Consider the following 23,615-nt stretch of genomic DNA (forward strand, 5'->3'; position numbering starts at 1 on the left):
GAAGGGGATTCCCAGGCTGATGCTGGCGGGAAGACCCGGAGGAGAGGAGTGCAGCCAGCCTGGGGCTAGGCACCCCTAGAGCAGGGGAAGCCTCAGAAGACATTTAGAAAAAAAAATTTTTTTTTAATTTATTCATTTGAGAGAGAGAGCACGCATGAGTGAGAGAGTGAGAGAGTCAGAGAGTGAGAAAAAGCACGAGCAAGGGGGAGAGGCAGAGGGAGAAGCAGGCTCCCCGCTGAGCCGGGAGCCCAGGACCCTGAGATCACGCCCTGAGCCAAAGGCAGACGCTTAACTGACTGAGCCCCCCAGGTGTCCCCAGAAGACACTTTTTAAGAAGAAAACGGAATTAGGGGCTTCTTCCTCTCCCACTCCCCCTACTAGCATTCCCTCTCTCGCTGGCTGTCTCTCTCTCTGTTAAATAATAAAATCTTAAAAAAAAAAAAAAAAGAAAATGGAATTAATAAGTCGACTGCTGTATTTGAACACAGTGAAAGGGTTTTAGAACTCTGCTCAAAGTTTGCAAAAGAACTGGTAAAAGGTACTTAGAAACCTAGGCAAACAAAGAAAATAATAATCATAGCACACTACATGGTGCGGGTGACTCATATTTAGATACTTGTAGTCAAAATGATGTAAATACGTAATGTTGATTTCAGTAGCGATGGAACCGCAGTAAGGGAGTGGGAGAGGGAGGGTGTGTGCACGGGGGGAGGCAGCAGAAGAGAGCTAAAACCCAGTGTGCTCTGGAATAAGAAGTCACAGCTGATGTCTGAAACTGTCATATCAGGAAATAAGTGTATAATATAATAAAACAGGAAAAAGAGAAATACTTGTATACACTCTTCAGAAATATGGGGGGAAATGGAGTCACAAGAAGAAACAACTAGGAGAAATGGAAATTGTTGCCTCTGGCAAATGGGATGGGGGAAAGGGAAGTTTTGAGGCAAGGAAATGACGTTTCATGACAAGCTTAATAGCACTGATTTAGTTTTTAAGGGTTTTTTTGTATCATTCATATGCAGTATTTTAACTTAACACAATTAAAAATCACTTTAAAGAGCTCAGAAATGTCATGTGCCCAGTATATTGTGCCCTGCTCAATATATTGCCTGTTAAATCTAGAAACCATCCACAAGTCGGTTTTGTTTCGGTCAAGCCAAGCTTTCTCCAGAATAATAATGCGCCCAAGGACCTGACTGCCGCCCCCACAGCCACGGCCTTGGCTTCTGCTCCCATCGCCGGCCTTGCTGGCAGACCTCCCTACACCCCACAGCCAAGTGCCCATCAACGTGGGCTGAAGTCAGAGGGACGAGGACTCCACTGACAAAAACCCAGACAAATCGTCATGCTAAGCTAGGGACGGCGCAAAGTGCCTCGCTGGTCACAGCCACTCAGAAGGACTGGAGCCGACACTCACTGACCACCCACGAAGTCCCAGGCATTGGACTCCGGGCACTTTGCGCATTACCCTCCTAACTGAGCTTCCTGGTAACCCTAAGAGGTAGGTTCTATTACCTCCAGTTTAAAGGAAGCCCAGGCGACGGAGAGGCTCAGGGCCGCTCGCCCGAGTCTTACAGCCAGACAGGGGCAGCGCTAGGGCGCTAACCGGGTCATTCTGGTGGCCGGTGCCCTTCCCACAGCCGCCGGGTCCGTGGATGGGGACTAAGTAACAGCCGTGCAGGAAGAGCAGACACGACCTGGCTTGACAGGAGCTGCTGACCCTGGTCCAGCTGGCCTGAGGGGGTATGGGCCCCAGGTTCAGGCCTGAGATAGTAAATGGCGGAGGGACAGGGACAAGGACAGTGGCCTGGGAAGGGTGGGGGAGGCGCCTACCCATGAGCAGCCGCCGCTTCACCCGCTTATCGCCGTCCACCACCGACGTGGCATTGCTCTCTGTCACCTCCGGGGCAGTGTCCTCTCGCTCTGTAAGAGACGCCAAAGAGCACGGTCCTCAGACCGAAGGAGTCCGATGACTCACCCCCTGTACAACCACTTCTGCCGAAACCCCAGACACGAGAACAATCGAGGATACGCGACTGTGTTCGCTCGATAAAAACGTGTTGTAACGAGGCTCTGTGTGACACGGCCACGGAGCCTTAGTTAACACTGGAAACGGTTTTGAAGCGTACTGCGGTGACCAAAGAGACACCAGGGAATGCAAGCTTCAGAGTCACTCCAGTGCCCTCAGTCCAGGACAAATCTTCGGCCTGGGAAGCTCTAAGTGGAGCTAGCAAAGGCCGTGCCACGAAGTACGGGATGGGCGTCCTGACAGAAACACGCAACGCTGTCTTCTGCTGACTGTGACGGCCACTGCGTCATCACAAACGGCTAGCTTTAACCTCATGTCGCCCTGGCCCCTCAGGATGTAATGTCCGGTCTCCAGAATACCACCTTCAGGAGACCCCCTAGGCTAGGAGAGGAGAAAGGGCTTTCTGAGGCGGCACAGGGAGCAAGAGACCCCCTCCTGGGACTAACACACTCAGTCCCACTGTCACCTGTACGGCAGCACAGGACCCATGTGGAGACAAATAGACCAGAAGAATGGCGCTGGACACCATCCAGTCAGGGGTAGGGGTAGGGTCAGGGGTGGGCAGGCTGGGGCGGGCCCTCACCGAGCGTCGGGGTCACTCACCGAGGCAGCTTCTCCCGTCCGCATGCATCTCATACTGTGGATGGCAGCTACACTCCGGGCCTTCAGCGGTGTCCTCGCAGGAGTGCTGGCACCCACCGTTTCCATGGTTACAGGTCACTGAGAGGAAAAGGAATAACACATTGAGCACTGAGTTTTCCACAACCGGGGCTGTTTGCTTCGGAAGGTCTCTGATCTTCAGTCAGCAAGTATCTGGGCACCTAGTATGTGTCAGGCACTGAGCACAAAACAAGTAACTTGGACTCAGGCCGAGCCTGACGCTGTCTGTGTAAATACAGTCGCGGTATGAATTCAAGAAACGCCAAGTGACAGTTTTGAGCAATTATATAGGGAGATGGGACGGGCAGGCAGAGTTTCACTATTCAAGGGGAATTATACCAAAGATTCTAGACTACTGCTCTGGTCTATCAGGAGAAGTTTGCATATTAATGCAGCCACAATGGGCCTATAAAAAATGTTACAGCACTTTCTGGCTGGAAGAAACAGATAATACTCATTTGTACGCGTACGTTAGGATTTCTCTCATCTGATTCTATCTGGATTAGTTAGAAGGGAGGGTAATCAGAAGAAATTATGATTCCGCACACAATTAATGCAACATTACCCAAGAATTACAAAGACTGTGTATGAATTCATTGATAATCAGCCAAAAAAAAAAAAAAAAAAGCCAACTCAAAACGATGGATTCACCAAACTGAACTGTGGTTGCCCCCAGCAGGAGAAAGGGGGGAGGGAAGGGTGTGTTTTCTTTACACCCTTAGAACTGTTTGAATTCTGACACAGGCATTTGTAAGTTTTCCAGTTTAAAAGAACTAAATACAGATTCGTCATGTGAGGAAGAAACTGTTCTGCGATCGCACGAGGTAAACACTGTGCACGCATGAGAACAACTGAATAGGAATATGAGAAAAGGCAGGAAGGAAGAGCAAAACAAAGTGGAACGGCCGGTTATGTGGTAGAATTCTGCATCTTTTTTGCTTTTTGTTCTTTCCTCAAACGGGATTATAATATTATTTGAAAAGTAACCTCTTAAAAATATTTTAAAATTTTAAATTTTAAATTCCAGGTATTGTACTGGCCTCTGAAAAACTGAAATGCCCAGAGTCTCACTCCACAGGTGAGCCTCATCTGGAGACCTGGGTCCCCCTTGGGAAGGAAGATCCTGGGAGCCAAGAAGGCGATCTCCACTTTGCTCAGCCCCCTGGAAGCCCTCAGGGACAGCCTCACTTTAAGGGGCCCCACGTGGTGGTGGTGGTGGCACCAGCCCTGGCTTGGCAGGCTTCAGGGCTGCACTCTCTGTTTTGTGGTGGAGACAATGAAGAGAAGGCTCTCACCGAGAAACGACCTCCTCCTCTCTTAACCCCTGAGGTCGACTCGCCTTAAACAACCATCGCTAGCAAACTGCAGGGGATTACAGAAGGTCCATGGCTCTGGGAAGAGTTGCTAAAGGAAAACCGTCGGTGTTTCCTCTGGCATAAATAGTGGTTTAGGAACACCTTCAATGGCCGGCTGTTTCCTATGACCAGTTGGAGTTACATTCTTGTGTTTCATCATTGTGTGGCAGCTGTGTTCGGAGTGTGGACACCATTCATTCATTCATTCATTCATTCAGAAAACAGAAGTGTATTGAGCACATCTGTGCTGGGCACTGGGGGAAGACTGAGAGGCAAAAATAAGACGAGGTCCCTGACTGGGGGCACTCACCGTTGGGGGGATAGACACATAAATGCACAATTCAACCCGGATGTCACGTGCTATCATTGAGGAACCAACAGTGCTGTGGGAGCCAAAATACAAAATGGCTGGCTGGCCAGTGAGGGCAGGCTTCCGGGGACGTTTAGAAAGGTGCCCCAGCCTTACAGCGAGGAGGACCTACATCTGAACCCTAACTGGCCTCATGCTCCCTGTATGACCTTGTTGCTTTACCTTCTCCACAATTTTCTCAACTAAAAATGCGGATAATAACACTTGGCTTCGGGTGGTAAGATTAAGAATTCAATAGAATTGGTATATCTATGGACAAGCCTTTACACATAGTACACATGCCCTCAAAAGTAGCTATTCTCCTTCTCATTATTAGAAGTTAGGCAGAATATTACAGGTTGGATGAGAATTCACCAAGCCAGGGAGGGAGGAGCGCTTGGAGAAGGCTTGGAGGCCTGAAGGAACATGGGCTGTTCTCTGAAAGGAAAGAGGTCGGGTGTTTGGGAAAAGGAGGCAGATGAGGTTTGTACAAGAAGTAGGACCGGGGAGCAAAGAGCTGTGATTGCCAGATGACCAGATTTGATTTTATTCTGTGGGAACAGGGAGCCAGACCCCCAGTATTCACAGCCCTTACTTCTGAATCTTATTTCCTTCTGATTGGTTCATATTCCTTCCCTAGGGGAGACCAGCCCTTGTGCAGCGAACTTAGTCCTCAGGGGAGGTCAGTATCCTGCGAAGGCTCCCTCCCCTGACGGGCTGCTCTGCCACAAGGGGGCATTTCTGATGCTGGGCTGCAGAGGACAACGTCTGGGGTAGCATGGCTTCCAGCACAGGCATGTGCTGGTCCGTACTTACAGATGCAGTCTCTCTGGTTCTTGGCCAGCTCAAAGCCCGGCCTGCACTCACAGGCGACGCTGCCCCGCGGGGCCTCCTTGCAGATGTGACTACAGCCGTGATTCTGATTCATGCAGCTCAGACCCTCTGCAAAACAGCAGCACGCAGCCAGTGACCAGGCTGTGGGCACAATCCTGAGCCCCAGGGGCACTGCGAAGGGCTGGAGGGTGGGACCTGACTGCCGGGGTCTCCACCAGCCCCACATTTCAAGAGAACAGGTCGTTAAAATCCAGTCAGGTCAATTAACAGAGACAGGAAACATTTCCTCTGTCACCCAAGAGATACGATGTCTCAAGTCTCCTAAAGAGGAAGGAGCCTTCCTAATACTCGGAAAAGAAAGCGCCTGCCAGGGCTCTCCGGTGGGTCTGGAGCCACTGGAGTCTGCAGACCCCAGGAACCAGCACTTGGACCCTTACCTCCACCAGGTTGTTACCCATGCTGACCAAGGAGACAAAGAAAGAAGGAGAATCTCTCTAAGAAAATCTGCAGACAGATAAAGATGGCCAACTTTTTCACATACTCTTGAAGATGATTTTCTGAAAACATCAACCCTCTTCTCTCCCCCAACCAAATCCAAACCTTGGAGGTGACTGTGACTACTGTGTTTTGGCATCCGCACATGAACACCGGCCCAGGGGCCTCTCTTCTGTGACCCCTCTCAGTCCCTGGGGTGCCCCCAGCGGGCTCAGAGCACAGGAGCAACACAGCGGCAGAGGGAACCGAGAGCCCTCACGCGTGGGGTTTCCTTCGGCCGCTGCAAAATTCTCTCCAGGTAGACTATCATTTTCATTACGCTCCAATCTTGGGGTAACAGCGCGGGGAAGGGGGTTATTCCCCCGGCTGGTTTAACATGCCTTTAAATGACGGGGCTCATAACGGACTGTACGTCTGTGTGGTTTGCTGGAGTCCTAGGGACCCGCCACCTGCCAGCATCTGGAGGAGCTATCGCCACGCCCAAGAGCATTCTCGAGACCTCAGCTCGGCTCGCACCGCATTCCTGAGTACGTGCCGGTCTGACACTTCTTTCCATCTGCGCCATGACCATCTTGGAGAGTAGGTTTTTGTTCTCAGCTAACAAGGCACTCTCTAGCATGGGAAGTAGCGTTGTTTTAAACAGGAGTACAAGAAGTTTTCATTCAACTTCTCTGGGATCCTACACTGCTCTGTACTGTGTCCCTAAAACCTTAGCCAAGTGGTTCTAATTAAGTCAAAAGTCACTTCCCTCCAATTCTCACCACAGAGCCGTGGATCTATGCTTCACTGAGATAGCTGTTTTAATACAAACAGATGTCATTCCGATCCCAAAAGACTGCGTAACAGTTAATACATCCCACACTCTCTTAAAACCAGTTTGTTTTTTATCTGACAGTTACAAGCTGCTTGAACTCCCGCACCCCATCTGCGGGGACGGTGCTGAGAGCCGTTCGCCCACGCCAAGGCTGCTGTCAATCAACACAGAACGGGGCTGGCACCCGAGCGGACTGAAGCTCTCTTGCAGCTCTGGCTGGTGATCTGCGGGAACGTTGTCTGCTCCCAACCCTGAGACGGCACAGGAGGTGAGAGCTGCCGCCGGAAGCAACGTTCTGTCCTCCTAGGAAGGCCGGGCAAGAATTCCATTTGTCCTTGGGTCAGCAGGGCATTTGGGATCACAGATGCCAGCAGCACCTAGAGCTGAACCACCGTGCCCCAGAAAGGGGAGCAGCAACACCTGCAAAGCACAGCCTCCAAACAGGTCGGCTGCTGCCGCTTCTTCTCACTCTGTTTACGAGTCTGTGAAGACATTTGCAAAGTGACCTTTCCTGCCTCAGAGCAGCGGTTCATTTACCCAAGAAATATTTCATAAGAATTGACTGTTAAAAAAACCAAAAGCCTGACTGTGTGCCAGATGCCATGGGGATACACGAAACGTTGTCCCGTGATGTCCTATCACAGCAGAGTTAGACCTGAAGTTACCAGGAGATAACAGATGCTCAAATGGCTCTGGAAATGCTGGGAGCTCTTCAAAAGGTGCCCTGGAAGCTGTTCATAGTTCCCTGACTCAAAAAAAAGGCCACTGTGAGGGAGGCAGATGGGTCTAGTCCAAACTGGGAGGCCCCGCCATGGTTCTGGCTCCCCCTGCCCAAGAAATTGGGCTGGCAATCCATCCTGTTTAGGGTTCCTGGTTCACCAGGAGGGAGATAGCTCAAAACATTAGAAATATCTTACTGTGGTGGTGCCACTGAAGATTACTTCTGGAAACTGGAGAAAAATAGGCCTTGTGAGCAGAGTGAGAAACATTCTATAAAACACGGAAACAGGCCCTGCTGAGAGACAGCCCCTTCCTCACTACCCTGACACCTTCCCCCTACTCTGAAAAGGCAGTGGTGCAAACATCAAAAAATATTCTCAGAGCAGACAAAACCAAAGAGGAAAGCTCATTTTGAGAGCCTGAGCACCCATGAATAGGGACAAAGCCTGGCTGGGGCAGGATGTCTCTCTCCAGCCTACCGCCATTACATGGGTGAAAACACACAGTCTCTTTATCAGAGCTGTGGGGTCTCTAAGAATAAAAAAAAAAAATCAATAGCTTAAGCTTTCCCTCAGAATCATCTAGTATGATCCCCTGAATTGAAGGACATTTAGTAAATAATTATTAAAAAAACTTCAACACCAAAAAATACTAGCTTGCATATTACCTGCTGTTAACCAATTTTGGAGTATCAACAGGGGGTTCTAAAGTCCACTTTAATACAGTTTCTAAGGGTTTAATGTGCACATCAAGGAGGAAATCCTAAAGGAACACTGTTGTTTACAGACTGTTCTACTTGAAGAGTTTACACCGCGGGCTGCACGGGGTCTCAGTTACGGACCGCTATCATCTGCTGGCTCACGCTGCCGTGAATTCACCAAGAAATCAGGCTGCAACACCACAGAGAAATCAGAGAGCACTTCCAGACCACAACTCAAATTCTTGCGTTTTGGTTTTAGCTCCAGACAAGTACGTTCATTTTAAATACTCCTCAGGGAATCCAAGAATGTCTGAATTGTAGAAAATTTAGAAAACACAGATTGCAGAAAGGAACTGCTTTTGTATTTACTTGTGTTATAGGAAGAGCCTGTGTCTGTAATCAGTCTGGAGGTCCTGTCGGAGGGGAGAGAAGGGCCGAGCCACTGCTTTGGAAGTGCAAGGGTAAGAGGTGATCTTAATAGCTGTGAACTGCTTTGGGAGTGGCTGGAATCCATACGGTGTTTGAGCAACGGCAATGGCCTGACCTACAGGTTTCCCACTTCTGTCCGTGCGCCTGTAGGGAAGGCCTAGTGACTTCCCAGAAGGCAGCTTTGAGCAACGAAAGAGGAGGTACCCTGAGATCGCTCTTACTGCTGGCTTCTTAGTCCTGCCTCATCCCAGATGCGAGGCTCACAGAAAAGTCCAGAGAACCCACCAGGAATGTGAAACCCAACTGCTATTCTGTCGAGGGCCATGCCTGCATGAGAGAAGAGATCTGCCTGATGAGAGCCAGTGCGTGCGTCTCTCCTGCGCTAACACTGAGAAGGAGCGGGCTCGGGGTGACAAGGCCCAGCAAACCCACTGGCCTGGGACCCTTCTTCTTAGCACCCAAGCAGCCATTTCCAGTCAGGTAGAAAGAAGGACCCATCATTCTTGGAAAATGAGGCAAAAATCATCTTCCACAAAGACACCCTTGAAAAGTCACAAGAGGGGCACCTGGGTGGTTCAGTCAGTGAATCATCTGCCTTTGACTCAGGTCAGGATCCCAGGGTCCTGGGACTGAGCCCTGCATCAGGCTTCCTGCTCAGGGGGGCGTCTGCTTCTCCCTCTCCCATGGCCCCTCCCCCTCTGCTTGTGCTCTTTCACTTTCTCTCTTTCTCAAATAAACTTTTAAAAAAAAGTCACAAGAACCATGATTCAACACGAAATCTACAAATGTATGATTAAATAGCAGAAGAACTTAAAATCGCCTCATTCTCTAGTTATGAGCATGAACAAGCAGCGCATGCCAAGAGGAGTTAACAGTCTACTGTTCAAAGCACTTCCCACGCAAACACGCACAGGCAACCTGGGGACAACACAGCCACCAAAATGTGGTCCTTTGGCTTAAGAAAGAGCAGAGAATGAAAAACCTGCCGTTTGGTTGAAGTGGCTGATTGGCCACATGCCTTAACGTCTCTCCCCCTGAGAATCCACTGAACTGAGAGAGAATAAAAGAGGTATAGACCCAAAGGAAAGAGCACAAGAGGGAGGCCATCTGAAGAGCTGTCTACAAATTTCTGGAGGAACGGTAAGCGGCGGCACGAGGAAACCACAGCATTGAAAGCCCACGTCTGGGGAGGGGGTCCCTCCGCGCTGGAACCCCAGAGGCTCAGAGTTCAGCCATGAGAGGCAGAGGCAAGGCCGGATCTGGGCCTGCGAGTCCCTCTGAGCAGGCCCAGCCCTTCCCTCCCCACCCGGCGCCCCGAGCAGGCTCGCGCTTGGCACTGTGGTTTGCGGCACCTTTTTTGGAAAACTTGGCAGATTGTCCATTACATTTCTCCGGAGACATCTAGTCAGGTTTGAAATGTTCTCTATTTAAAGATTAGAATCAGGAATGTGAGAGTTTGAAGAGACCTCAGAGCTCACCCAGCCCAACCCACTCATTGCGCCAGGTGAGGAAGCGGGGGCTAGAAGAGCTCGCCCAGGGTTACCCACTGGCGGGGTGTGGACTCATCCTCAGGCCTCCAGATTTTCCCATACTCCGTGCTTCCCCTCGAAAATCACTGAAGGGGGGGAGGTTCTCAGAGGCGGCGACCCTGCCCACCCCCTCCCACCGACCCCTACCCGCCCACAGCAGAGCCGAGGCACCTTCCAAGCGGTGAATGCACGTGTGCTGATTGTCACTCAGGAAAAATCCCTCCTTGCAGCGGCACTCGTAGCTCCCCATGACGTTGACACAGGTGTGCTGGCAGCCGCCATTGTTCTCCAGGCACTCGTCCACGTCTGGAGGGAGAGGAGGATTAGCCTTTGCTTGGGGACTCTTTCAAATGTCCACCCCTCCCGGCAGCTCAGGGACACCTGCTGAGCAGAGATGAGGTCCCTCTTCCTTCCCTGCCTCACAGCAGCTCTCAGAATTGAAGTCAGCAGGGACCCCTTAACCAGGCCTTCCACACGAACGCAAGATAATCAATTCAGTAACTACTCATTGAACACCTTCTCTTCCCAAACTATGGGCTAGAGGAGACAGTAAAACACAGAGAAGTAGGATCAAATTCTTCTGCTCTAGGAGCCTGCCCTTCAGCAGAGGGAAGGAGACAAACATCGGAGTAATTGTGAGATACAGTAAAAGGTGGTGCGAAGGAAAAAGAGGTCACCTGGTTGTGGGGTATCAGGATGGGTTTTATGGAAAAGCTGATGAAAGATGGGCCCTACAGGATGTCTTCAGTTCTAAACCAGAAGGGATTCTAGGCAAACGAATGGGCATGATCACAGTGCAGGTGCTCAGAGCACAGAGTCTGTTCAGATAAGGGTGACCATGCAATTTGGCTGGAGCATACGTACACGCAGGGAAGTTACAGGAGATAAAGCTGGGAGGTCCTCAAATACCGGGCAAAGAAGTTTGGCCTGGATTTGGGAGGCAGTTGGGAACCACTGTAGCAAGGGTGGCGTGGTCAGACCCTTGAGTTGGGAAGAAGGTGGTAGCCCAGGAAGGGTGGGGTACAAGGAAGAAGAAGAATGGAAAGCCTGGGAGTCTGGCTTCACACGTGTCAGCTGGGACTAGTGGGGGATTGGACCTGGGGCCTGGCCATGGGGATGCCTAGGAAGGAAGAAATCGAAGAGGACCGTGGCAAGGTGCTGCAGGGTGGAAAACCACGTGGGCATTGGGTGGGGGTGCCGAGAAACATGAAGACCAGAGCCGGGTGGGGCATTAGGGCTGGAGATGTGGTCGGCCCCCACCACGGCAGGGAGGTGATGCGTGTGAGATGCGGGCCTTCAGGCCTTGGGCCAGTACATGGTGGGAAACCTGAGTCTGGTGTTGTGAAGACACCTCTGACAGCCGTTTACTTGTGGTGGAAGAAGACGAGAAAGCTGGAGGCTGGAGTGGGAAGGGAGAGAAGGGCTGCAGAGAGCACAGGGCCAGAGGCAGAATTCAGGAGAACACCAGGGGCAGGAGGACGTAGAGGAGACAGCAGAAGCCCCAGAGCAGGAGCCATCAGAAAGACAGAAAGGGAGGGAGTCCTCCTCCGCCTGTCTTCTGCCGCCCTCCGGGGTGGGGTTAAGGGACTTTCCTTCCACTGTGTTACATATTACTCTGTGAATGGCTCCATCAATACACTCACCATATCACGTTCTCAAAATCTCCCTTTTTAATTTGTATCTTTTGACCCCTCAAAACCTTTCACCTTTCCATCTCCACTGGACTGCAGACTCCTTGAGGACAGAGATTTTTGTTTTATTTAGCATGGCCTTGGAACTGCTGGTGCACATTATTCAATGCATGAACAAAAAAGCAGGAGAGCATAGCATCACCAGAGCCAAAGCAAAGGAAACTTCCAGAAAACCCTCAGACATGACAAAGCCTCAAGGAGAAGGCTAATATAAAAGCAATTTATTTTGGGGTGCCTGGGTGGCTCAGTCAGTTAAGCATCTGACTCTTGATCTTGGCTCAGGTCATGATCTCGGAGTTGCGGGATCGAGCCCCGCATCAGGCTCTGTGCTCAGCATGGAATCTGCTTGTCCCTCTCCCTTTGCCCCTCCCCCTGCTCGCTTATGCTCTTGCTCTCTCTCTCTCTCTCTCTTTCTCTCTCTAACAAAGAAATAAAATCTAAAAAAATTAAAAATAAAAATAAATAATAAAAGCAATTTACTTCTCCAGCCTGATTTCCCATGTGCCTAACACTAGCTTCTGGGCACAACCATAACAAGAAAATTCACATTTAAATATCTGTTATCTGGTTTCAAGCTTCAGATCTTACAGTCATGCATCCTCCCACACTACCAGGCAGATGTCTTTCTAAACAGATGGGACTCGAGCCATCCCCTCAAGCCGAACAAACTTGCCCTTCTCAATGCTAAAGGGTAAAGGGAGCACATTCCAAAGGACGAGCCGCGCCGGAACGCACCTGGCCAAGGTGTTCCATGATGAGCGCTCATGGTGAGCAGGAGAGATCTGTCTCCCTGATCACCAGACCCCGGACCGGTTTTGAGTACAGGTGTGCTCCCCTCCGACCTGCCACCCACCCACCCTACATTTAACCTACTATTCCTTTCTCCAAAGCCATTAGAAATGTGCCATTGACATAGGTGAATTAATACAAAAGTGTGTGTGTTCACATGCTCAAATAGGTCTTGCTGGCTTGCTGAGTTTCTCCAGACCAGAGGTGCTCACCCCTGGCTGCATGTTAGCACCCAGAAGCCTGGACCCCACTTCCGGAGACGCTGGCAGAACTCATCTTGGATGAGACCTCGGGAATGGGGTTATTTTAAACTTCTCGAATGATTCTAATGGGCAGCCAGAGTTGCAGAATTACTGCCACAACACCGAACAGCGAGGAAGCACGCCCAGACAACCAACGGACACTGAACTCAGGCAGGTGAGCTACACGGAAGAGCCGCATTTCGTTTTTCAGGCTCACGGGCCTTCAGGATCTTGGAGCACTCTGGGTTTGGTGCCAGAGCTCAGTGGTATTTGTACTGTGTATATTCTGGCTAATAGATTTGTGGCTAACGTGGGGTGAGGGGCCGAGGAGAGGTCGGCGGTCAGCCCAGGGAACGCAAGAAAGTGCGGCTCTGAAACATTTTGGCTCTGAGCTTCCCCGTCCAAAATGCTTCAGCCCGTTCGAGTCTAAATGGCACAGAAATCTGTCTCTGCCGGTCCTGCCCTTCTTACCACACCACCTCATTTTCCCACGGCTTCCTTTAAAGAACCCTTAGCCCCTTCAGATACTCTCAGTGGACACTCAGGACATTTCTGCTAGGCAGATCCTTGCTACCAAGGCCAGAAAGAGACCCCAAGGAGGGGAAATGGAGATGCTCTGCCGGAATATCTGTGTTAGCAGCCAAGGCAAGGAAAGACTTGGGGCCTCAGGATTTCTGAGCCGGCCTTGACTCGGAACCTCCCGACCCAAACCTGGCCCAGGTCCTTAAACCCTGAGTGGTTTGGCCTGATGCTCTTAGGAAGCTCACACGTTCCCCAGGCACAAATTGGGGTTTGAGCACAACTGTGATGACTGGATCTGCATCAGGCATAAACTCCCCCAAATGCCACTTTTGGCAAATCAAAAGGAAATGTGAGATTCACCCCCAGAAAATGGTAAAAACAAAACTCCCAAAACATACTGCATGCTAAATAATGAATCACGGAACATTGCATCAAAAACTGGGGATGGACTGTATGGTGACTAATATAACAAAATAAAAATTATTAAAAAAAACCCAAAAGCATACTGCATGCTTTCCCAAAAAAGTGACTTTGTTTTGTTTTGTTTGTTTAGTTTTTAATTAATCTCAATTGACTGCTGTTGTCAAGATTGGCTCTCTAGTGTCTTTTTGTGGTCCTGACTGCCCTAGGCAGTCTGCAAAGGGGTTAGTGAGCCCTCAGCCCTCAATCAAATCTTCCTGACAGTTGCAGGCTTGCAAGGCCAAGTGTTCTGACCCAAAGATTAACATCTTACACAGGGCACCAGCAGGAAGGGCTGGAATCTATATCAGGATGGGGTACCAGGGGACACTGAAATGGGATAAATGTCATACAAGGGTTGATTCCCAGATGAAAAGTCTCTCCTTCTCCACCACTCAAAAAAATGAGTTCTGTCAGTGCTTATCTAGTGACTTTTATGCTGAACTCAAAGCATTTAATCAGCCATTCCCCCTGTACCATAGTGGGGCAGGTCCTGGCTCAAGTTACTCCTTGGTCAGCCAAGCCGACCTCAGCAGGTTAACCACACAAAGGGTCGTCAGTGTCAAAGGACCCTGATGCCATCTGTCTCCCAGGATGTCCTTCTGTACAACTGATAGCGCCGGCCTTAAAACGCAAACAGACCACGAGTACCTGTCTGCCAGGTGTGCTGTATCCTCTAAGACTATTCAACACTCAGCCCACCTGGCCCCATCCAAATGCTTGCTGTTTCTGAATTCTGATTTATTCCTGGCATAAGCAACCAACATAAATAACGCTCTCTGCAGTCCCTAACTCAGGGACTGAAACTCCAACAGGTGTTCCTGTTGTGTGGAGTAATACGAGGATGTTAATGGAACGTTTCTGTTTGAACTTCTCTGTCTCTCAAGCAAAAAGGGGGTAGGTTTACCTGACTGAGATCCAATCACACATTTGGAATTTTCAGAATAAGTAGTTTTACCTAATTCTAGGATAGAGATACTTACGACATTAAAGAAATGGTTCTAAGTCTTTCAACTCAAGACCAAAGATCTTAAAGGGGACAAGCCAATGCTAGAAATAAGTAATAACAATGATGTCTGTCTCTTTAGACTAATGGAGAATTTATATCATGAATGATTACATAAACACTGAAATACTTTACCTGGTTTTCTGCAGGGAGTGTGATTTTTAGGAGGCCAGAAGACACAAGTCTCTGATCCCCTTTTTGTTTTAATGCGTATGTTTTCATCAAAGGAAACAAAAGGGTGGGGCACCAGAGGGTAAGTAAAGGAGCACTGCCACTTCCAACTGTTTTCCTTACCAAGACAATTATGACCATCATGAGCCAACTTGAAGCCATCAAAACAAGTGCAGCGATAATTGCCCGGAATATTCAAACAGTCATGGACACAGCCTCCGTTGAGTTCATTTTCACATTCATCAATGTCTGAGGAATAAAACAGAAGTCAGCCAGACAGGGACCACTTCTTTAGGATGGAGATACGCGTATTTACCTCCTAACCAGCCATCCCACGTCTAGGAGTCTAGCCTGAAGCCACATCTCCAACAACAGGGAAAACAATATGCACAAGGTTTTCACTGCAGTATTGTTTGTAATCACAAAATACTAGACACGACCTAAATGCCCACACATAGGAAAGTAGTTGAAAACTATGGCACATTTATTCAATGAAGTACTATATAGCTGTTGAGAGGGAAGAAAATGAGAAAGATCTCTAGGAACTGATTTGAGGTGATTTCTAGGATATACTACTAAGTTAAATCAAAATGCAAAAGAGTATGTGTAGTTTATTATCATGTAAAAAAAAATCAGGGAATACGAAAAATACACACATTCCAGCATGCTTTTTGGCAGAACTTGATAAGCTTATCCTAAAATGTATACAGAAATGCAAAAGACTCAGAAGAACCAAAATGATATTGAAAAAGTAGAACCTTCCTTTGATTTGGAGGACTTTCACTTACCAAAAAGCTACAGTTATCAAGACAGTGTGGTACAGGCACAAAGAAAAACATACAGATCAGTGGAACGGGATAGAGAGTCCAGAAAGAAACCATTATATTTATGGTCAGCTGATTGTAGACAAGAGTGCCAAGGCAATTTATTGGGAGAAATGATAGTCATTTCAACAAATGGTGCTGAGACAACTGAATATCTCTATGCAAAAAGATGAATTTAGACCCTCAACTCACACCTACACAAAAATCAACTCAAAATGGATTAGGGTCCTAAATGTAAGAGCTAAAACTATGAAACTTTAAAGAGAAAACATAAAGCTTTTATGAGAAAAATCTGAGAAGTTGGGTGAGGTAAAGATTTCTTAGATACAAGACCAAACACATAATTCGTAAATTTTTAAATGAATAAATTAGACTTTATAAAAATTTAAAACTTTTAAACTTTTAAGGGACACCTGGGAGGCTCAGTCAGTTAAGTGTCTGCCTTTGGCTCCGGTCATGATCCCAGGGTCCTGGGTTTGAGTCCCACATGGGGCTCCTTGCTCAGCGGGGAACGTGATTCTCCCTCTGCCTGCCACTGCCTCCCCCCCCTCAGCTTGTGTATGCTCTCTCTCTGTTTCTCTGACAGCTAAATAAATTAAATCTTAAAATACACACACACACACACTAAATCAATCAATCAATCAATCAATCAATAAAATGAAGACAAGCCACAGATTGGGTGGAAAATATTTGCAAATCACAGACCTCATAAAGGATTTACAAAGAACTCTCACAACAATAATAAGACAAACAACCCAATTTCAGAATGGGCAAACGATTTGAATAGACATTTCACCAAAGATGGTATAGAAACGGATAATAAGCATATGAAAAGATGGTCAACATCATTAGTTATTACAGGAATTCATATTAAAACCCACAATGAGATACCATTTCACACCTAGTAGACCAGTTTTGATAAAAAAAAAAAAAAAAAGACAATAACAAATGTTGAGGAGGATGTGGAGAAATGGGAACCTTCGTACATTGCTGATGGTAATGGAAGACTGCATAGCCATTTTGGAAACAGTGTAGCAGTTTCTTAAAAGGTTAAACATAAATTTCCCATGCAATCTAGAAATTTCTATATACTTCTAGGTATACATCCAAGAGAAATGAAAATTTATGTCCACACAAAGACTTCCAGGTAAATGTTCATAGCAACATTATTTATGATAGCCCAAAAGTAGAAACAACCCACCTATCCATCAACTGGTGAATGGATAAACCAAATATGGTATATCCATACAATAGAATACTAGTCAACAATAAAAAGGAATAAAATGCCAGTACAGGCTACAACATGGATGAACCTCAAAAACATGCTAGGGGAAGGAAGTCAAAAGCAAAAGACCACATATTGTTTGATTCTATTTGTATGAAATATGCAGAAAAGGCAAATCTGCAGAGACAGGCTGTAGACTAGTGGTTGTCCAGAGCTGGGGCCAGGCTGGGAATAAGGGATCTTACTGAGCCGAGGAAAATGTTTGAAACTATATTATGTGATAGCTGTACAACTCAGCTAATTAACTCAAAATCATTCATTTGTATATTTACGTTGAATTGGTGGATTTTATATTATAAAAATTACAAAGCACTTAAGTAGTTAAAAAGAAAATACACATTTATCAGGGCACCTGGGTGGCTCAGTCAGTTAACCGTCTTCACCTCTTGATTTCAGCTCAGTCACAACCTCAGGGTCATGAGATGAAGTCCCGCGTCAGGCTCCACACCGAGAGTGGAGCCTGCTTATGAGTCTGTTTCTTCCTTTCCCACTGCTCTCCCCCCACCCCAACTCACACTTGTTCTCTCTCTCTCTCTCTCTCACTCATTCTTGCTCCTAAAAAAAAAAAGGAAGAAAAGAAAATATACATTTATCTGCAAAAAAATCTAGGAAGCAGAAAGGGTAGACCTAGTTTATCCTCTAGACGCTAGAGAGACTGGTGATTCATGGCATAAGGGAAGAGGATGAACAGGAGGGATGAGGAACAGGAATACGGAGAGGGAGTTACAGTTCTCTGGGTGTGCCATTTTGTATAGTTCTGCTCTCAGAACCATAGTGACATATGCATGAATACATACATACATAAAGACATAAACATGTACTCATGTACATACATGGTATCAAACAGTATACAGAGGTGGGGACACAAAGAGAAACGAATGAACTTAGCTGTGTACCACACTGAAGGAAATGTGGAAGAAAAGTACCAGCCAAGTAACTCTGAAAAACATCTTGACTGAACGTTGTAAAGCTAAAAATAAAAAGAGCTGTATACAGATACTGTACTCTAATTAGTAAATCTGTTTTACTTGCAAGGCCTTGGAATAGTAGTTTTGTAAATTATTTATGCTTATACTTGGATTGAACAAACAGATAATTAACTATATTGCAGATAATGGAGCCACCTCTCTCACTGTTGGAGAAAGAAGTTATGAATAAGCAAAAAGGGAGATGGAGTAAATCTTGTGGCATTGCTTTGGAATCCAAAGCATCAGTGTAAGTCATTGCTTTTAATATATATGCAAATGGATATATATAAGGAATATAGATAAGTGTGTATGTGTGGGTTAGGATACATACATATATTTCCTAGATCTGTGCACTGAGAGAGCCTAGGAGCAATGACATCCCAGTAACAATGAGAACACCAAGCATCCAGATCTTGGTTTCTATGTACCGTTTTCCAATAAAAGGAACCAGCACTCCTTGGAGAAGTGCTTGGTTCTAGGGCTGGGGAAGGGAAAATCCAAGATGCGTCTGTGGCATCTTATGGTACCAGAAAACTAGGAATTTCTCAAAAAAGGATGAGAGCATGTCAAAAGGACACGGAAACAATGTGAAGGAGTTCCCAATGGCTTAAATTGGAATAATTTGAGCCCAAAATATACTATTATACATATAATTAAATACCCATGAGTCCATACTGGCATGAATACATAATTCGATGCATAAAATAGCAGGGGAGAAGCAAAAGATCTTCCTTACAGAAGAATCTCAGTTAACAGATGTATAAGGAACGAAGGAAATACAAAATTACCAGTTATTACATCATAGCAATAACTGTTGCAGGCAAAATCCACAGTTGGATGCTAAAATCAGTGGGCAAAGACTTGAGAAGAAACAGGATATTAGCATAGACTGAAAGTTCCTGCCCTAAGATGTGTGTTTATTACGAAAGGAAAAAAATAGTAACTTTGCAGTGGAGAAACCCACGATGTACCATCTTACCCAGGTGATCAAGGTTAATGTTGCCAGTAATGGGACATATTAACATCCTGTGCCCCCTCCCGCAAGCCCCGCACGGGCTGTGCTAAAAAGCACGCAGCAGCGCTTCTGTAGCAGCCTTGCCAAAAGCTTTGCTTTTTGTATCACTACAATGCATAATCTTCACTTTATTGTGAGAAAACAGGGACGTTCTCTTATTAGGTCAATCCCCACCATATCAATTCCTATCATGAAAAAACATAAGGTGAACAAAAGAACTGAGTGGTACCATCCAAGTGTTGAAGTCCCGAAACACTCGGAAAGACAAGAACTACCAAGATTGGAAGAGACAAAGGAGGCACAACAATTGATGTCCTGTGGGCCTCTGCATTGGAATGGCCTGGGGGGGGGAGTGTTGGGAAAAACTGGTGAAATCTGAACAAGGTCTATAATTTAGTTCGGAGTACTGCGCCGACGTTAATTTCCTGGTTTTGGTATCGTACTATAGTTATATAAGTTGTTAACATCCAGGTAAGATAAGCATAGGGCGTATGTGAATTCTGCACTACTTTTGCAACTTTCATGAAATTTAAAATCATTCCAAAATAAAGTGTATTTTTTTTAAAAAAACCGCTTCTCAATACAAAGGCCAAGTTCAGATTCATCCTTGTTAAATGTGATTCAGTTCCCTAGACTGAGATGTAAGAACCATACAATGAACACCGACCACTGAAACGCCCCATCCCCAAAGTCTGGGACATAAATGAAGTCCATTAAAATAAAACTTCATTTCTTCAAAGCCACTTTGGAATCATACGATTTTCAAAATACTTATTCAGGGCCGTATTTTCATTTCTCCAACATTTTGGCAGAAGAAACTATGGAGGATAAAGTTCCGGTCACGCTGGACAAACCCAGTTCCCATCCTTGTTCTTAAACAGCAGCAGTGAAGCTGACAATCAACACCACAGAAACGATCGCAGGGGTTGGACCCAAGAGGTTTAAACCAGTAAGCCAAGGAACACACAGAAAAGAGTTACATCTTCAAATATCTACGTCTTTGAATCCTTGCAATCTTCATTTTCTCTTTTCCTTTTTGGAAGAAAGCTGCTTCTTCTCAACTCTCACACCAAGAAATCTGAATTAAACAAGGACATCATTACTCACTAGCTTTATAGGTATTCTAAAGTATTACAAGTATGTAAAAGATCGTATCTCTCTGGAGTTTTAGTTTTAAATGACACTACAAAGAACAAATGGTCCCTGTTAACAGAGATTACCTGTGGATAAAGGAATAAGAGGGTCTTTAATTTTCTATTTCATACATTTTCTGTACCGTTTGACTTTTTATAACAATATATATTATTATTTTAAGGTCAATTTAAATATATAAAAGCAACACCAATCATTAGTTATTTTAAACTAAACAGTAGACTTTTGAACAATAAACTGTCACTGATTCCATTTCATGTGTCGTATGTCAAGCCCAACAGCTAAGAATAAGGAAATTCTTGCCGCCTGTCGTTCTACATCATTTGCTAATCGTGTGTACTTTATCTCAAAGAAACCATGGCACAGCTTCTGCCCCCCCCCCAGACAGTATACAGTGACTAGAAAACCAGTGAAAAGGTAAACAGTTTTTTCCCCAAGCAGGGTACGAACGTATGTGAGCTCCAGTTCTGTAAGTAGAATATTTAATACAGTGAGGATGTGGTGTAGAGGAATCGGCAGAGAGATGCTTCAGGGAGAGACAGCCTTTTGCCACCCTCCCCCCCCCCCCCCCCGCCCCATGTAAGACAGAGAGAGAGAGATGGCTGCCTGTCTCTGGGAGAACATGATCTTAGAGAAACACAAGGCTGTAAGGATGGACTACCAACTCCATTTGCTATGAACCTGACCAGGAGAATGCCTCCTCTGACAGGAGAAGCTAGTTTGGCTCCTCATGCACAAAGAAAAACATAAATATCAGAATTTCTCGCCCACCAAAGAAGGACACCAGGAGGCTGAGTGGAATACAAGAGATATGGGTCCAGGGACAGAGCTAGGGTGGACATCTGACTTTCTTCAACCTGCAGGTTAGCTGTGTGATTATGGCCCCAAGTCCCCTTCCCAATTCCCCCGGGCCTCAGTGTCTCACATCTGAGGAAGGGGAATGGCTCAGAGCCCCCTGAAAGAGAAGAGCCCTGCCAGCTTCAACATGCCACGATTCCACCCCCAGGAATAGCCTCCTCCCATGAGTGCCCGGTCTCTGGCCAGTTCTGAATTTCGGAGTTCATGACACTGGCTCAGAACACAAGATGGCAGAGTCCAGACTTGAGGCTCAAAGATCTAGAACTCTAAGAGCTTAAAATATCCCTCTGCACACCTTTCTGGGGTGAGCACGCAGCTCCAAATGAGGCAGGCCCTTGGTATAGCTCTAAAGCCTGGGAGGTCACAATGCCTAACAGCCCAAAGCCATGAACGAGATGGAGCCTCCAGAGCCCGCAAGGGAGGGCCGGACTTCTTCACTCAGACTCGCGGGCAAGGGTGTAAACCGCCACAGGGAGGGGCAGGATCAGCCCTTCTCTGGTAGGCATGCCTCTCCTGATCAATATGGCTGTTGACTTTCTGCCCCCAAACGGAGTGGGACCAAAAACACTAAGGCACCTCTTTTCCTTTTCACAAGCTAGACAAGACAACATTTTGGAACCACAAAAACTCTACAATCAGCTCTAGGGAAGACCTGATGTTCCCAGTGCTCTAAGGGTCTGAAATGTATTTCAGAAGGTGGGCCGTATGACCTGGGGGCAGTGGAGGAGCACTTTTACCAACACGAGTGGCCACTACAAGAGCCGAGGGGGCGGGCAGCTTCCCCGGCTGGCCCACTTGCCACTGGTCCCCAAGTCACTTACCCTCACACTGCCTGCCCTCCCCTTGGAAGCCAGGCTTGCAGGAGCACTTGTAGGAGGCGAGTGTGTTCTGACAGAGGGCATTGGTGTGGCAGTCATCTAGCCCTTGGGTGCACTCGTCCACATCTGCAAAAGAGCAGAGCGAGCTCCTGGTGCAGTGCCCCAAACCCTTGGTGATCTGGCCTCGGCCCTCCTCTAGCTTCACCTCCCACCAGCCCACCCACTTCGCTCTGCTGCTAAACTCCTCAGGAGCCCCCGGGAGGAAGCACCCACTCCCGGGCTCCCGTCTCCAGGCACAGCCCGCTCCCTGTCACCAGACTACTTGCCCACACACCCTTCCCACTCGCCTGCAAGACTCCGCTCCAATCTACCTTCTCCGGGAAGCCTACCGGGACCCCCAGTGCAGGTGGTGTCCCGCACAACCCGCGGCCATATTGATCTCCTCGCACAGCACGCATCACGCAGGGTTGTCACTGTTGCCCTGCGGCCCTCCCCTCTACGCGGTGCCTTGACTACAGACCGTGGCCGCGATGCCCAGCACAGCGCCTGGCACGTGAGCAGGCAGCAGTAAGTGCCTGGTGAAGGGAAAGACCAGGCTGGCAAAAACAAAACAAAACGAACAAACCCAAACCTGAAAACCAGGCGGTGTCCGCTTTCTCAGGGTTGGGGTGCGCGGGAACAGCTCGCCCGGGGCCCTGAGCGCACACCATCCTGAGCTTTCGGGTGGTGCCAAGTGGGAAGGTTTCCACGCCATCGCCCGCTGCCCACCCTCTCAACCTGGACACCGGCCTTGCGACACCACTGCGGGGCGTTAATTAAAAACTAAAGTTCGGAAGATTCTGCAAGTCCCCTTAAGGCAGAGCGCAGAGCACTTATGTCCGGCCGCCGGCAAAGCCCGGTGTGCTCCCGGATCCCGAACCGGCGCCTGTTCGCACACGGGGAACTCTCTGGAAGCCGACCCTGACGCCCACGGACGGCCCGGCTCCAGAGGAGGGGAGCAGCAAAGCCGCGCCGACCTCACGGACGTGCCGCGGCCGGGCTCTCCGCTTCCCCGTCTGCGCAGACGAGGAGCGCGGCCGGCCTGCCCAGCGGGCGGCGGGGCCGGCCGGCAACTGTCATCAGCCCGGGTCCGAGGCCGAGCCTCCCGCCCAAGCGGTCGTGGCGCCCTGGCCGGGCCGGCGGGTGAGGCCCCCGGGGCGCGGGGACCACGCGGAGCTCGGCAGCCAAGCCCCGGCCCGGCCCGCGCGGCGCGACCCCGCCGGGGGACCCCTGCCAGGTGCGCGCCGAGGCCCCGGGGCGCGGGCACTCACCCTCTGGCGGCCCCGGGGCGCGGCCCCGGCCGGGCGGGACGGCGGCGGTCAGCAGCAGCGGCAGCAGCAGCGGCAGCAGCAGCGGCAGCAGCGCCCGGGCCGTCCCGGGGCGGCCGCGGCCCAACACCCCCATGGATGGCGCGGCGGCTGCGGGCAGAGGCGGCGCGCGCGGCGGCGGCTCCGGGAGGTGTGTGCGGGCGCCCTGCCCGCCGCGCTCTGACACCCCCGGCCCGGCCCCGCCCGAGCCCCGAGCCCCGGCCTCATTTTCACACGGTCCTCCCCGGGCCGGGGCGGGCGGCGCGGGGGCAGTGCCGCCCCTCCCGGCCCCCTCCCTTCTCCCTCCGGGCGCTGGGCGGAGGGGGCGCGGCCGCGGTGGCCGGAGGGCGGCTGTCGGCCTGGCCCGGCGGGCCCGCGTCCCCAGGGCAGGCCCCCTCACCAACCCCGCTGCTCCCGCACCCCCGCCCCGCGCCAGCCCTCAGAGCCTCAGAGCCTCGCGCTCCGCCTGTTTGCAGGGTCCTACAACTTGACCCAGTCCGTCCTGCGAGCACAAACAGCACTCTGGCCTGAAATATTCCGACAGGAGACTCCCAG

At 48.9% G+C, this 23,615-nt stretch overlaps 1 protein-coding gene across 14 annotated transcripts in view; it reads right to left on the minus strand.

The window, feature by feature from the left end:
- Nucleotides 1-23,360, minus strand: part of SCUBE2 (signal peptide, CUB domain and EGF like domain containing 2) — a 66,741-nt gene extending 43,381 nt beyond the window's left edge. Inside the window, exons 1-7 of one of the 14 annotated variants that reach the window (XM_057316856.1) lie at nt 23,025-23,360; nt 21,718-21,840; nt 14,918-15,043; nt 10,062-10,220; nt 5,210-5,335; nt 2,633-2,749; nt 1,834-1,923 (exon numbers count right to left, since the gene is read on the minus strand). In XM_057316856.1, coding sequence (XP_057172839.1) covers nt 1,834-1,923; nt 2,633-2,749; nt 5,210-5,335; nt 10,062-10,220; nt 14,918-15,043; nt 21,718-21,840; nt 23,025-23,157 — 874 coding nt within the window. In that variant the 5' untranslated portion in view covers nt 23,158-23,360. Of the gene's footprint in view, nt 1-1,833; nt 1,924-2,632; nt 2,750-5,209; nt 5,336-10,061; nt 10,221-14,917; nt 15,044-21,717; nt 21,841-22,345; nt 22,748-23,024 lie in introns of those variants that run through there. The other 13 variants (XM_057316851.1, XM_057316859.1, XM_026486159.3 and 10 more) reach the window with 13 other exon arrangements.
- Between the last annotated feature and the right edge of the window lie 255 nt (nt 23,361-23,615).

Source organism: Ursus arctos, unplaced genomic scaffold (assembly GCF_023065955.2).
Source record: "Ursus arctos isolate Adak ecotype North America unplaced genomic scaffold, UrsArc2.0 scaffold_22, whole genome shotgun sequence".
Lineage (NCBI taxonomy): Eukaryota > Metazoa > Chordata > Mammalia > Carnivora > Ursidae > Ursus > Ursus arctos.